This window comes from Manduca sexta, unplaced genomic scaffold (assembly GCF_014839805.1).
Source record: "Manduca sexta isolate Smith_Timp_Sample1 unplaced genomic scaffold, JHU_Msex_v1.0 HiC_scaffold_2939, whole genome shotgun sequence".
NCBI classification, from domain to species: domain Eukaryota; kingdom Metazoa; phylum Arthropoda; class Insecta; order Lepidoptera; family Sphingidae; genus Manduca; species Manduca sexta.
Window position 1 is genome coordinate 2,807 of NW_023593954.1, and position 15,329 is coordinate 18,135.

At 37.0% G+C, this 15,329-nt stretch overlaps 3 protein-coding genes across 3 annotated transcripts; 2 read left to right on the forward strand and 1 right to left on the reverse strand.

Moving 5' to 3' along the window:
• Window positions 1–1,019: 1,019 nt before the first annotated feature.
• Window positions 1,020–4,565, forward strand: LOC119192566 (protein wingless; the record flags this gene model as incomplete). The annotated part of the gene is made up of 2 exons (XM_037446381.1): window positions 1,020–1,318; window positions 2,182–4,565. Coding segments are annotated over 2 exons (827 nt in total), but the record flags the coding sequence as incomplete, so codon positions are not given.
• Window positions 4,566–7,267: 2,702 nt separating this feature from the next.
• On the forward strand, window positions 7,268–10,535 carry LOC119192567 (seminal metalloprotease 1-like). Its single transcript, XM_037446382.1, has 6 exons — window positions 7,268–7,428; window positions 8,618–8,854; window positions 9,166–9,353; window positions 9,561–9,702; window positions 9,916–10,049; window positions 10,158–10,535. Exons 1-6 carry the CDS (start codon window positions 7,365–7,367, stop codon window positions 10,410–10,412), a joined length of 1,020 nt encoding a protein of 339 aa, XP_037302279.1. The 5' UTR covers window positions 7,268–7,364; the 3' UTR covers window positions 10,413–10,535.
• Window positions 10,536–10,723: 188 nt separating this feature from the next.
• On the reverse strand, window positions 10,724–12,945 carry LOC115456310 (protein Wnt-6; the record flags this gene model as incomplete). The annotated part of the gene is made up of 4 exons (XM_037446380.1): window positions 10,724–11,096; window positions 11,530–11,670; window positions 12,009–12,233; window positions 12,839–12,945. Coding segments are annotated over 4 exons (794 nt in total), but the record flags the coding sequence as incomplete, so codon positions are not given.
• Between the last annotated feature and the right edge of the window lie 2,384 nt (window positions 12,946–15,329).

Here is a 15,329-nt window from a genome sequence, read left to right on the forward strand (position 1 = left end):
CGGACCATTAATTATTTATAGTATGCGGTACGGGATGCGTGTATGGATTTATTTATTTGCCCGTGTGAAATATCTGTGCAATGTTTGATGGATAGTCGATCTGTAATATGTGCTCTAACAGTGTATTTTGTATTTTCAATCGTTTATTTTTACTTATAATAATCGAGCTACGATTAAGGTCGATTATTGCGTGAAGCTTTAGATTTGCCGGTGATTGTGCGCAATAACGTCATTTATACAGCCTATATTTCACTTTACGTCATATTTGTATAACAGATGAACAATATTCTTTATTACAATGCGAGTTTTAAAGGTTCATTTTCGTATATATGGTCGAGATTATATGGTGCAGAAATAAAAAAATATGATTTGAACGTAGGTCGTTGATTATACCTTATTTTAAAATTAGAGCTCATACTTTTAGTTTTTACGGGCAACGGGTATATTTTAAAAGACGTTTAAAAAAAAAGAATGTATCCAGATAGGCTATTAGAAGATAAGTAATGTTTTTGTATTGGAGGAATTTCGGGTATAATATTGTTGGTCTTGATGCAGCGTCGAAAAATGCAATCAAAACCAATTCGATCCCTCCGATTGCAGTTCGCTGATGAGCCCAAATGTTTTGCGTGTCTAAATTATAATACCTAAAATATTTAAAACGTTCGAGATTTTTATCCCTTGTACCCGGAGCAATAATAAAATTTGATTAAAATATGGACCCCTCTGTTGTTGGGATGAATTAATTATACGGATACCAAACATGCCAGAGGAAAATATTTATACCTGCCAAACGTCATAACCAATTGAATAATAGTTTTTACAATTGAGTTATATCACGGTCCCATTCTAAATCGATATACCTAAAATCTGTCAATAATTTTAATTTGTTTTAAGAATGTATGGGAGGGCAACTAATCCGTCCTGCTCTTTTCCAATATTTATGTTTGTATGAAAGATTCATAAGGTGGGTTAACAGCGAGCAACAGCTAATCAATAAAACATGATGAATTGTCGCGCAGGTTGTCGTGAAACGGCGTTTATCTACGCGATAACGAGCGCGGGGGTGACGCACGCGGTGGCGCGCGCGTGCGCAGAGGGCTCGATCGAGTCGTGCACCTGCGACTACTCGCACATCGACCGTGTGCCGCACCGCACCCGCGCCGCCGCTGCCGCCAACGTACGCGTCTGGAAGTGGGGCGGCTGCAGCGACAACATCGGCTTCGGCTTCAGGTTCAGCAGGGAGTTCGTCGACACCGGCGAGCGCGGCAAGTCACCTAGGGAGAAGATGAACTTGCACAACAACGAGGCTGGCAGAGCGGTGAGTGTCAAGCCCCCAGTCCCCACACGTGCCCGAATGCCTCCTCCAATCAGCCCGTTGTCCGCCATCGCACGATCACTTATCGCCCAATGACGGCCATTGTCATCGTGCCATGTTTACATTACCATTACGGGTGACGATCGATCGTCGGCCACTTGACATGTCGCCCGAGTGTGATATTAATTATTATGCGCCGGACGGATCGGCCCATCGCGCGGCGTCTGCGCTACACGCACTCATTCGTTGCGCTCGCGCATCTCCCTCCCACCTTACACGTACATTTGCATACCCACCGTCCGCTCCTTCCCTAAATTCATCAATAAGGGACGTCGGGCGCCTCGAACCACCCGGGCGCGTCATTAACCCGAACGCTTAATTCTTGTCACGACGGACGCACTGGGTGTCCACCTGATGAATATTCACGACATTCCACCGATTGTTTAACACATATTTGGACACTAGACCGTGCAGCGAGACCGTCTATCTACATGTGCATGAATAAATACGTGCGGCGACGTTCTACGAAGCGCATGCGCCGCGTCTGCGCCCGCGCTCACTCGTAGGAAAATATTTACTGTCTCCTATCCTCGCGTCATTTATCTACCTTCTAAGAATGATGAATGCCCGTGGAGTATGATTTATGATGGGTCCACGCGCGGTGACGACCGGCCCACCTCTTCACGATTTGTAACAATTTGCTCGATCGTGAGATACGATCGATGGGGTGCGCTTAAAAGATCATCGATCACACCGTATCGACGCTTATCGAAGGAATTTAGAGATATTTGGACATCATTATAGACCCGCGTCTGCAATCAAATGTATATGAATATTAGATGTTTATTGTGTGTTTTTGTCAACAGCACGTGCAAACGGAGATGAGGCAAGAGTGCAAGTGCCATGGCATGTCTGGCTCGTGCACGGTGAAGACCTGTTGGATGAGGCTTCCGAGCTTCCGCTCTGTGGGCGACGCGTTGAAGGATCGCTTCGACGGCGCGTCACGCGTCATGGTGTCCAACACCGACTTAGAGGCGCCCACGCAAAGGAACGACGCCGCGCCACACAGGGCGCCGCGGAGAGAACGGTACAAGTTAAAGCTTCAGCCGCACAACCCGGACCACAAGTCTCCCGGGTCCAAAGACCTCGTATACCTGGAGCCGTCGCCGGGCTTCTGTGAGAAGAACCCGCGGCTGGGCATTCCCGGCACGCACGGGCGCGCGTGTAACGACACTAGCATCGGCGTGGACGGGTGCGACCTGATGTGCTGCGGCCGCGGCTACCGGACAGAGACCATGTTCGTGGTGGAGCGATGCAACTGTACATTCCATTGGTGTTGCGAAGTTAAATGTAAATATTGCCGCACGGAAAAAGTGGTGCACACGTGTTTATAGGCCACCGGACGCCAATGTTGTGATCGATGAGAGACATTCTAGTGCTGGACGGTTGTGACTGTGACTCAGACTCGAGAGTGGACCTGTTTTGTACTCCCAGATAACGGACCGTGTATATAATCACTTCACTTTTTCATCTATCGGAGTCGTTGAAATCGTATATCATGTTGACGTATGTAAATAGTTCTGTATCACTGTTTATTTCTTCTTTTCTACGCGATAATTGATCCGGCGTGAAATTAAAGTAAGCTACTCGTTCGGTTAATTTATTTGGCTATTAAGTGCGAACATGTGATCTAGTAAAGTTATTTTTTTTGTGGACACTGTCGTTTGGAAATTAATGAGACCAGTTTATCGTCGATTTATTTATGTCGCGCTGTCATCGCCGTTTTATAAAGAAATTGGGCTTATTTGTTTCCACTCGGAGTCAGCTTCGTAAGTTATTTATAGTACACTTGGGCCTGTGAACGGCGGCCTGAATGCTCCGAGGAGATGCTCCTATGAAATTTCAAGACTTTAAATGATATTTCTTAATATCATTCCAAAGTTAATATTGTTTTCGAAGAATTTATTCGCAATCTACAGCGGCGGCCATAATCATTTGAGTTTTATAAATACTTTCTATTTTATGCCGCAGCGCGTCGGGTGCGTGGTCGCATAACTGTTTTGAGAATCAACAGCAAAATTATCTTGTAATTATAATTTCATATAATAATTAAGCCGTTTAATGGAATTTGTGGCTTAATAGCATTTGCATAAAGTGTCTTCTTGGGTGTTCAGGCGCGGAGGTTGCGTTTGGCCCTTATCAGTAAGCCAGTAGCGCCATCGTAAAAGTGTCCCACATTACGAGATAAACGCTCTCGAGAATTTTAATTAAATATTAAACGAATTAAATAATCAGTATTATACGTATAATATTGTATGCGTGTTGCGTCCGATATTGAGCGATAAGGACGCACGCAAGTCTGTCTGACACTTGTTATGGCTCATCCTCCAACTGATCTTAGTTGTTAAGTGCATGTTATGTACTGCCTGTTGCGAGCAGCTATCGTTGTTTCAACGCATTTATATATTGTTAGACAGAACGTGTCGCAAACTGTTGACTTGGTGACTGGAAATTCCAAAACATTTCTGAACTATACAATCCCTCAATACAATTACAGACGATTCGCTTGACTGATGTTCTTTGGCACTATTGTCCGACAAAATGTGACACAATTTTGACATTCCAAATTCGACAGTTTGCCAGTTAATGGGAAAGCTTTATTAATGGTAAAATTATATCAAGATAAATGATATTTCATATGTGATATAAGCATAGGTAGCTCATAAGAATTAGCTTAATACTGAGCCTAAATATGTATTACGTGCAGCGAGCCTACTAACTCGATATGTGTTTAAGCGAATATTTATTAAAACTACATTAAGTTAATTTATATTATTTTACTTTAAAAATGTCAAGTTTTTAAAGTAAAGTAATTTAGTTTTAGAGAAAAGTCCGATGTTAAAACAATCGGTGTTTTCGAAAACAGGTATCTTGAACTTTTATTGTCACTAATTAAAACACAATTAACTGATACTAAAACTCAGTGACAAAGTCCCAGTAATAAGAACTGATACCGCGTCGGATTTAAAAGACTGAAGTTTTTTTTTTATTTTTGTAGTGTGTAATATCCGCTGGATATGGAATTGTTTACAATTTTAGCATGTTAATGAATGTGATAACAGTATTTTAAACTAACATAAAATCAAACTATGAATTCTGGTTGTAATCGGTGCCATTTTACCTTTGAATACAGATAAATCCTTTTTACTACTGACATTTTGCGAGTTTTAAATGTTTTTAGCCCCATCAAATTGCCATTTCAAAAATCATTTTTACGCATGTAAATATACCTTTATACGATATTTTTAAGTTATTTATGTGAATGTAGCTTTTAAATTTGTTAATATAGGATTAACTTTACAAATGAAATCTGTTGATACCGTCTGCATCTCAAATCTTATTGTTGTATTTTATGTACTTTTAAATATATAAATATATCGTCCAGGGGCCGTATTGTGAAGGCGGGGGGGTGGGAGGGGGGAGTTGACACTATTATTACATATTGGTTGTACATTAGCAGTATCTATTTATAATTAAAATATTGATTAGTTGTTACTAAAAATACAAAATTGATCAAAAAAACATGATGAATTTGTTTTATTTCTTAACAATATGAGAGTCGGCCGTGTGCAACAAACCTTAGCCAAGTTGGTCCAAAGTGCCAGTTTGCGATATTTAATAAGTTCACTAACAATAATGCATTTACTTATCGGCCATTTTGGAAAATAATATAACTAGTTTGCAATAAAATAATCTCCAGGAAAACAGATAAAAATTATACTTAACGGCCAATAATAATTTTATGCAAATATTGCTCAGTAACTCGGTACTTACGAAGTATCGCTCTTAGTTGATCGCATGCGATAAGAATGAATATTGCTAGAAATGCTCTAACTATAGTACAGGGCTATAATATGTTAGTTTCTCGATTGGCAAACGCACCGCAAACGCGTTTCGATGCTCAAACGCGCGATGCGAACCGTTGCTGTAACCGTTGCATTTACAGGCGCGTGCTTTAGGTATCGCGCGAGACGCATCGCATCCAATAGCAATATCACGAGCGCTGCAGCGACGCGACGATGCGTTGCGTTTAAGCCGTATTCCAAAATAAAGAGACCAAAATTTAGTAATATATCGCTATGCAAAACCTAGCCCAGGGTTTAATCACCACATACAAGGACATATTTCTAGAAACACTAGATAAAGACATTCACTGACTACTTAACATCTCCAGTATCTAACAAATAATACAAATCATTTATAATTGTAACGTAAAAAACAAGTCTTGTATCAAAGACATAGAACCACGGTACAATATCTGAGTCAAATATTGCAGAATCATAAACGCGTCTTTCGGCGCCGGAATCGAAACTTGGCCTCTTCCTTTCCAGTTGGATCAATATCCGTTGCACTACGGGGCATATCTAATTATATAATAATATCAGCCCTGTATTATATACTTGCCCACTGCTGAGCACGGGCCTCATCTACTACTGAGAGGGATTAGGCCTTAGTCCACCACGCTGGCGTAGTGCGGATTGGTAGACTTCACACACTTTCGAAATTCCTATAGAGAACTTCTCAGATGTGCAGGTTTCCTCACGATGTTTTCCTTCATCGTTAAAGCGAACGATAAATTCACAAAGAATACACACATGATTTTAGAAAAGTCAGAGATGTGTGCCCTTGGGATTTGAACCTGCGGACATTCGTCTTGGCAGTCCGTTCCACACCCAACTAGGCTGTAGCCGCTCCTAATTATAATTCCGACTAATTTAATTACATTTCCTATAAATCCATATTGAAATATTCGTTCTTAAATAATATCTGAGATAATACTCGTATAATTCAGATTTATTCCCTATTATTTAACAACGAAGCAAGTTTCCGAGCAATTACCATTTTTGAGCAAAATCTGGTAAGTTCATATACCATACTTGGCACACAATCGGCAGTGACGTAGCGGCTTTAATACATAACAATAAACTTATACCTCCTTTCTCAGACGTAAACATAAGTAAAATACATAATTAAACCTTAAACAGCCAGACGTCCGCCATATTAAACGATTGTCCTTATATTCTGAAATCTCTTCATTTTCTCACAAAAGATATTTCGGTGTTGGAATATCGACTTTGTGGCTGAGTTTTAAAGCGTAGTTTCGGATAATAATGGCGGTCGAAAGTGAAAACTCGTTCAGTGTAGGTGGTCGTAGGAGGCCGCAGGCGCGTTCCCACGAATATCTGCCTCGGTGGAAAATTTATGTTTATGAACTAAGAAATCTGTCATAAAGGATATGTATTGCGCGGCTGGATCTGAAATGCCGTGAATAATTTTCGCGCGAAACCATTTTTGCGTTCCGGCTGATGTGCATTTTCAATACTTTGTAGCGTTTTGAAATGGTGTAAGGAATCAATTTTATTAAAAAATAAATGAGTTCACGAAAGACCGATACGCTTCAGAAGCAACGAATACAAGAATAGTCATTGAATTAAAATAAAAAGGCACAATAAAAATAATCTACTCATATCATATTGGATTACCAAGCTGAAGTGACAATGGGTATGGCACATAGCTCGCAAAATTGATGGCCGAACTGGCAAGCGCAGCGTCGAACGTCAAGCCACGAGGTGGACAGATGACCTCATACAAGTCGTACGAGGTCGCTGGATGCGGGCTACTACCAATAGCTCAATCTGGAAATATGTGGGGGAGGCCCATGTTCACCAGTAGACATCCTGCGGCTGATGATATTGCATATTGATAAAAAATGCAATATTTCATTCGAATTTAAAATATGAACTGTAATTCTCTTTCAACATAGGACGAAGAAAGCTAATTCTAATCAGACAACCTTGTGACTAATGAAGCAAAGCAAACACTAGTAACACGGTTAAAATAAGTTTTCCAGCTCGTGCCTTTACAAGTTATTCCACGTAATTTGCGTATGTATCTTATCGATGTCGTAAGGCTATTTGTTTTTATCAAGTTTTATGTATCAAGGTAATAAAACAGGAATAACTGTTTCAAAATATTAGCTTTGTCGAAAATGGTGAGGAGTGCGCTACAGAAATGTTCGATTGTTATTTGTTATTTTATGATGTGCCCGAGAAGTAAGAATTTTTTAATTAATTATTAAATGTTTCGATTTTATCATAGGTCAAATTTGTAGTTTCTAATTATATTATACTAGATGTAAATTCTTTCAGAAAAATGAAGAATGTGGTTTAGAGTTTATAGTTTGGTTTTTCCATATGTGGTGATTCTTAGTATTAAAGCCTTGTTAGATTCCACTCAGACGCTCAATTTATCGAAATATACTACACTATTTAAGTCATAGTACGTTCAGCTACTTCAAGCACGCTTAGTTTCATAGAAATAGTAACACGGCAACTTGTTATAACGTCTGTGTTCGACTTATTTTTGAATACTAGTATCATCTTACACATTTCGGTCATCGGGACGATTTCATTTCCTTCATTTTCACATAGGGCAAGATGACCTCTACTAACAATGTCGGTCTAATTTCCCACTAGATCATTTGTTTTTGTCATTAACATTTGAGAACGTGTCATGTTAAAGTTCATTCTAAACACGTACGATGTAGGAGGCTGACGATTGCCATCATCTCACACCCACGTATCCAAGATTGAGGAAAAACCAAATGTCACAGTTGACAATATGTCTTGGCACAAATATTCCGCTCTAACACCGGATACAGATCATTTAGGAAGATAATTGTGTGATTTTGTATGTTATGTGGTGTATCTTTTGTTTGCTTAGTTGAGTTTTTAGTTCTGACAATCGAATGCGCCATCAGGATTATAGAAATACTTTATTGTTATTCTACTTATTTAACTGTGGGATCTGTGTAACGTAATATTCCTATTGCATGAATATAAAGCATAAATAAATCATTAAAATGACCTTGACAGACTTGACCTTGATCATTATATTTAATAAATAACCCCTTACCTAATTTTATGTAATATATTTATATCTTTTTCTGATGGAATTCCTGTATTCATTCATAACAGGCCTCATAATATTGAAGTCTAATTTTTCGAATAGAATGTTTAAAATCTTTTGTCTCCTATCTTTGAAGTCGTCATTTGCATATGCAAACCAAGAGTAGATAGAGACGAGAAAGATCTATTTTAAGTCCAAAAATCAGCACCAGTGTTCATTTCCACCACATTAATTTTCACCATCATAAGCCTCTTTATACGTTTTTAACCTATACGAAGTTTAACGAGTAAGAAAAAACTATTAAAATTTAGTTTTGTCATAAACATTTTCCAGGGACGAATTTCGCAACACCACCAATACAAAAACTTAAACCAGAAATTATCCCTATTCAAAATGATGTTATACAGTTTGACTCCGCTTCAGATGATATTGAATCTATAGTTAAAGTAAAAAATGTAGAAACGACTAAAGATGAACCAGGTTTCGATTTGACTGATGAAGAAATAGTCAAGTTTAATATTTGGCCTCAAGGCGTTATACCTTATTATATTGATGTTTATTCATATAACGGTATGTCGAAAAATTGATCTTACAATTCTAGAATTATGTAAATTGATGGTAAAAATATTTATCAACAAATAATTTAAGTAATTAGATATGTCTAATTAGAATTACTTTTGGCCAAACTATTCATTTCAATGTTCATGCTCATGGATCGAAGTTATTATGAAGACTTTAATTCCTAGTTCGTTTTATACCGGATAATTCAATCAGTACGATAAAATGTCCTTCAACAGTATAAATTTTCAGTGTGTATAACACCAGTATTAACCTTAATATATTTTATGTAAACAATATAATATGTATGAGTTAATTTATAGATAAGGTACTCCGAGATAAGATTCGTGGATTCCTCAATACAGTCAGTAGTATTACTAGTTTGAATTTCTTGGAGTTGCCGAGCCCGCCGAAAGACGAAGAAAGCAAATGGGTGTTTTTCCTTAATCGCCGAGGATTGCTTGGATGTTCTGATCACTCGACCAAAAATTTCACCAATAAAGGTGTTCAGGTATTGTTTATATTTGATGGCATAACATTTCAAATCTTATTTATTATCATTTAGAATGATAGTAATTTGCGTAGTTAATAAAGACTTTATAGACAATAGAATTTAGGGTCTGTTACACGATCATGAGCTTGAATTTTATTTCTACACGTAAAACAGTCTAAAATAGTCTCAGTTATAGTTCGTATCAATATCTGTACTGGTTTACAGAAAGTAACTCTGGGGTATGATTGTATGAGCACTGGAGGCGAGCTAGCAGAAGCAGTATTAGCCATCGCCGGTGTTCCACCACAGCACAACGCTCCCGATAGAGATAAATACATACGTGTTGTTGAACAGAATATTATGCCAGGTAATTTGTATAAAATTCTAAATGTGTTTACCGTGTTCAATATGGGATATATCATATAATAAAATAAGTTTCCTTCTGTTTCACTAAAATATGGGACTGAGATAGTCTAGAATACATTCAAAAATATTATTTAAAATGTTTATAAAATCGTGATTGACTGAAGGGAAAGATAGGAAAAAGTGGATATTAATTACCTTTTTAAAAACATTTTAGATAAAAGACATCTGTTCACGAAATTAAATAACAACGAATGGCTATTCCACGATATAGAATACGATTTTGCGAGCGTTAGCCACTACCATTCTCATAAGTATTCTCTCAACGGACAAGCAACCATAGAAATGCAGGTAATAAGTCAGAATTACTATAGCTTTACTGTTAGGGTAAAATACAAGTGCATATACCTACATACAGCTCTATTGAAACTCTAACATACAGTTTAAAAATTATTTCAGGAAAATTATGAAGAATATTCCATAGGGGAAAGTTATACGTTCAGTGCAAAAGATATTTTAAAAATTAAAATGCTTTACAATTTTATCACAAAAAAGAAACACAACATTTCTGAATGCCACAAACTTTTTGAACCAGGAAGCAATTTTAACAGGTACAAACCAGATAAAGTGGCTATTTCACCTCGTAAAAGCCTAATAAATACACAGGCAAATCAAATGCTATTGAAAAAGATAATAAAACAAAGCACAGATTGACTGGTCCCCAAAAATCCGAAATAGAAGAAACATTAAGTGCGGATGATATACCTAGTTCTATACAGGAGGACCTAGAAGTTACTACTAACAATCCCGACGAATCAGGCGATGAAAACCTATCCACTAAAAAACCTCACAAAGTCTAAAAAAAAATCAATTGAAATATAGAGGAGACCCGCTTACATATTTATCGGATTACAAATCTAGTGCCGAGTACACGCAACAGCTAAAGTTACAATCTAAAAACGAACTAGCATTTATAAAACCTGGGGATAAAAACAAAAACTCACAAAAAATTATAAAGAAAAAAATCAGGGGATAAAATAAGTTTAATATTAAACATTTAATACATTATCTATCACATTATAGGCATGTTTGTATGTTTCGTTTAACGTAACATGTTTCACATATGACTTCGCAACACCATTTGAATTGACAATTGCAATTCTGAGTGTCCGTCACGGAGGTTTCCACGTATCCTCTTCTGCAGCACATTTGATCACAACTGTCGGTTCCGGCTGAACTGATGTTGCACTGACGTCCTTGGGTTCCGAGAGAGCCAGTCTTCATGTTAGCGAGGCAGAAGTCGGGCGACTCCTCCGAGTAAATGATATCTTTTTTGCCTGGCCTTTTTATACTAGGGCTTTCTGGCATATAGCTATCACCGTCGTTACTTGCGATTACCTGTCAAACAAAGGAGTGTGTGAACGTAAAATAAAATGTTTATTATGTGATGCAATTGGTTTTTTTATTGGTATTTGAAATGAATAGAAATTGGATTGTTGAAATATTAAATCAAGGCAAATCTGATTGTAAAAGCTAAAATTATTTTGGAAATGACATTACTGTAAGTTAAATATTTCTTTGTAAATTCCTATTTGAATTTTAGCTCAATGAAACACTTTCTACTGCCCTTGATAGTAATTTCTTATCAATGCAATGCGCAGTCTATATTATGACGCAAATTTTTATACATGAAAAAAATTGCCATAATGACAGAATTTTATACAATATAGCTTGATTAAGGTTTTAGTAAATCTATCTATCATCATGAACCTGTCAAGTTAGACCAATGATCGAATGAATTAATGATTTCATATTAAGTTCTTTGACTAACCTTAGCAGCTCCTTCAAATCTGTCTCGTAGTTTGTCGCCGACTTCCCTAAAGGTGGGCATTCGCCACCAACACGTTCGCAGAGTGCACGAGCCGGAGAGCCCGTGACATTTACATTCTATCTTCATGTTATTCTTGATAGCCTGTACAAAGAAATTATAGTTAATTCTTTGGAGTTATGAAAGTTTACTTGTTTATTAATATTGATATAGATAGGCAACATTACGTTATAAATAATAAGATTTCTGTGTCAAAATATTAAAAGTTATCTAGGAAACAAAAAGTGACTAGACTATTTCTACACTTCAATTTTCAAGTACTTTTTCTTGAAGAGTGAGGATCACTTACCATCAGGTAAACCAAGTACATATTTCCCAATTTTCTCGTATAAGAACGCAAAATATATTATACGAATAGAACAGATGGGTACAACTATACTTAATAACGTTATAATAGATGTCGATGCAAAATTCTTACTAACCAACCTCCCAGCGTTATGGTTATGCAGTTTGATCAAGGTCTTTATGTCGCTTCGTTTCCTGTAGCGGCTGTCCATGAATTCCCTCGACTTTTTGAGTCCAAATCGTACATTATCACTGCAACCTCCCCATTGCCATCGGTCTGTGGATGCTTGTGAGTCGGGGACTGGCGGTGGCGTGGACTCGCAGCCGCGACGAGGAGCTTCAGCACACCTAAAGTAAAAATGCTTGTGAAAAAAATTGTTGAGCATATATTTCTATAATATTTTTAATTCTTTAATTTTTTAGTATTAGTGCTTCTATTTTATTTATGAATTTACATGGATTATTAAATTATTTGCAAATTTTAAAATTAAAATTTTGAATATTTTACAACTCAATATTAAGATGGCGAATAATTGCGGCTATTGTTATCTGCATACAGTACTCCGCAGTAAATATCATGTCGAACTATAGAAAGATATATATTTTTCCGCAGTGATCATGCTTTAGAAAATCACAATCGATTTACTTCGTTTTTGATACGCCAACCTATGACGTTTTATTGCTGACATGTCGATTGTAGTGTGTGTACTTAGTATATAAGCTATGTAAGCACTTGTAATAAGTTAGTATAATGACAGCAGTCTAATAAAGAACCTGAAACCATCAACACGTCTCAACATCTATATCCATCCTTTCTATTACATGGCGACCCTTCCAGAATTCGAACCTGGAATCTTCTGATCTTATATACTAAGTACACGTACTACACGATTCTCTTTCTGTAATTCAATGTCATATTTACTATATAAGTGCTGTTATTCAAATTATTGATATAGTACATATTTACCTTTTCACAAGAGCATTCCAGTAGAGAGCCGGCGGTGCATGCTCTTGTTATGGAGTAGGTCACGCCTGCAGCCGTAATGGCGTTGACGAATCCCGTCTCTCTCGTATCTACAGACAAAAAATGCAGTTTAATTTTCCATACCGTTTTAAGTGACAAAATATTTGTAAATTGTACATTTATAATAAAATCTATATTTATTATACGAAGAAATAAGTTGTAGAAACTGCTTAATATTCTTATATCTATTGATCAGCGTGTTCCACAGGTCGGGAACGATGAATAAGCTACGTATGCTACGCTCCGTAGACTATCGGCTACACAAACGTAGTAGTGAGACAAGATACTTTCATTCTAATCTGTTTTTTATTGATCAAAAGTTGAATGACGTTTTGTGTTAAGACGGGAAAGTACTTGAGGGGATTAAAAAGAAACTATCATGCATATTTAGTTTTAAATTAAAACGAGTTTGAATCGATTAAGGTACAAATTTCAAAATTTCCATTGTTGTCTTCAGAAGTTAATATTTGAATATTTATAAAAATATTTGTCATTATATTTTCAATCTTTCACGAATATTATAGTGACTTAATTTCGATTTTTCTAACTATGAAACAAAATAAAAATTACTCGTATCGCAGTTTATTACGGCATATGAGAATAACACACACAAGTACTTATAACTAAACAATGGCAACTATTTCGCACATCGCTAGCATTTTATCACCAAGTGTCTCATTCGTCGCGGTCTTAGGGCATAGAAATAACCGCCATAAAGTACAGGCGATACAAAGTGAAGCTTTTGACCCAAAAATCAATATTCACACGAGTCTTGTAATAAAAGTCGATGAGCTTCACGAATCGAAGGTCCCATCCATAAAACATTCGGACGATATACAGCGCCGGCGAATGATGAACTTGTTACAACATTTTATGATCTTGTTCTGGTAATGAATTTTCTACTGCATGTTACGAAATGTGTTCATTTCACATTGAATTAATAAATGAACTACCGAAGTAAAAAGAACTTTATTTTCATAAGCGGAAGATGTACAAAAGTACACCATGTCCGTTTGTTACTAAATACAGAAGAGTGATGACATAAATATTGAAAATATAAGTTCAAGATAAACATGAATTTTGATATAAAACTGCACAAAAAGGTCATCACAACAATTTTCCTGTTCGCAATCCGCGGCGACCGTATGTCAGCACAGTTAACAGGCACCTGGCTATAACAATTAATGGGAGGTCAAACTATGTTGGATGAATATTCAGAGTGCATGAATAATGTGAAAATTGCTGCGCCAGTACCATTGAATATGCGCCGGACATCGCGGCGCGAGCTATGTTTTTGTTATGGGTCGTCGACTTTATTGATGCCTTTCAATACAGCCTTTTATTAGTGGACATTATAAAGGATGGTAATGACGTTATCCCCTTTGAGTTAGCAGGGCTGTGCGAGGTCTCATTGTGCGGTGTGCTAATGCAGTACATTAGTGCATATCCGTGTCTAACTTGCGAATTTACGGGATATTACTGTTTAGAAGAATTAGGATGACAAGTTGGGATCGGAATGTTGCGCTAATTCTCGTATTGTGCATAAAATTAGCGAACTATTCAGCAATATTATCCTAACAAAAGAAAATATAATAATGGCTTTTATATATGGGTATATTTGATACTTTCAAGACTAAGGTCTTTTATGGGTATTACCTAATCTCTTAGATACAATTGGCACTATTTTTCTTTTTAATTTATTGACTTATACGACGGGTTTTACGGCTTATAACCTAACTCCCTATTCTCAGGTTATGTAGAAACGAATCGAATTAATTGATTAAATTTTTCGCCTTCCATTGATAATAATATAACATTTTTGGTTCTTATGCATCCCATATAGGGTACTTATGCAGCATTGGAAAAAATATACTGTAAGTAAGGTACTTAATACATTTATTTATTTTAAAAGTGGACAATAGGAAATATACAAGCATGTGTAGATTGCAGTGCAGCATTATTATGTAAACGAAAGTGCAGTCATAAGATCTCTATTAGTCATTTACATTGCATCGATCAACTAGCATTACTGTTTCTGATTAATCCGCGAACTGTCTTCAAATAAATTGCCAATAAACAGCACCGTTGTCGAACTAAATGCCAAGCACTCATGAATCTATGTCATATTTGATGTCATTACTCGAAATAACACCATTCGCAGCGTTAGTCATCTAGACCGATTGTTGAGTTTCAACACATTACTAGACTTATTACGTATAGTAATAGAGATAGCCATAAATTAACTTCTGCTGTTAGAGCTGCGGGAGGATATTTTTCTATATTTTTATTTTATTTAATCCGCCCGGATAGCGACCACCGTACACAGGTGTTACAACCCGCCATAGTGGTCCACGTAAGTTTAGCATTCCGGGATCAGCCTGCAATGTATATCCGGTTCCAACAGGCCGGCATAATTGTGTCGACTGTCGAGGGG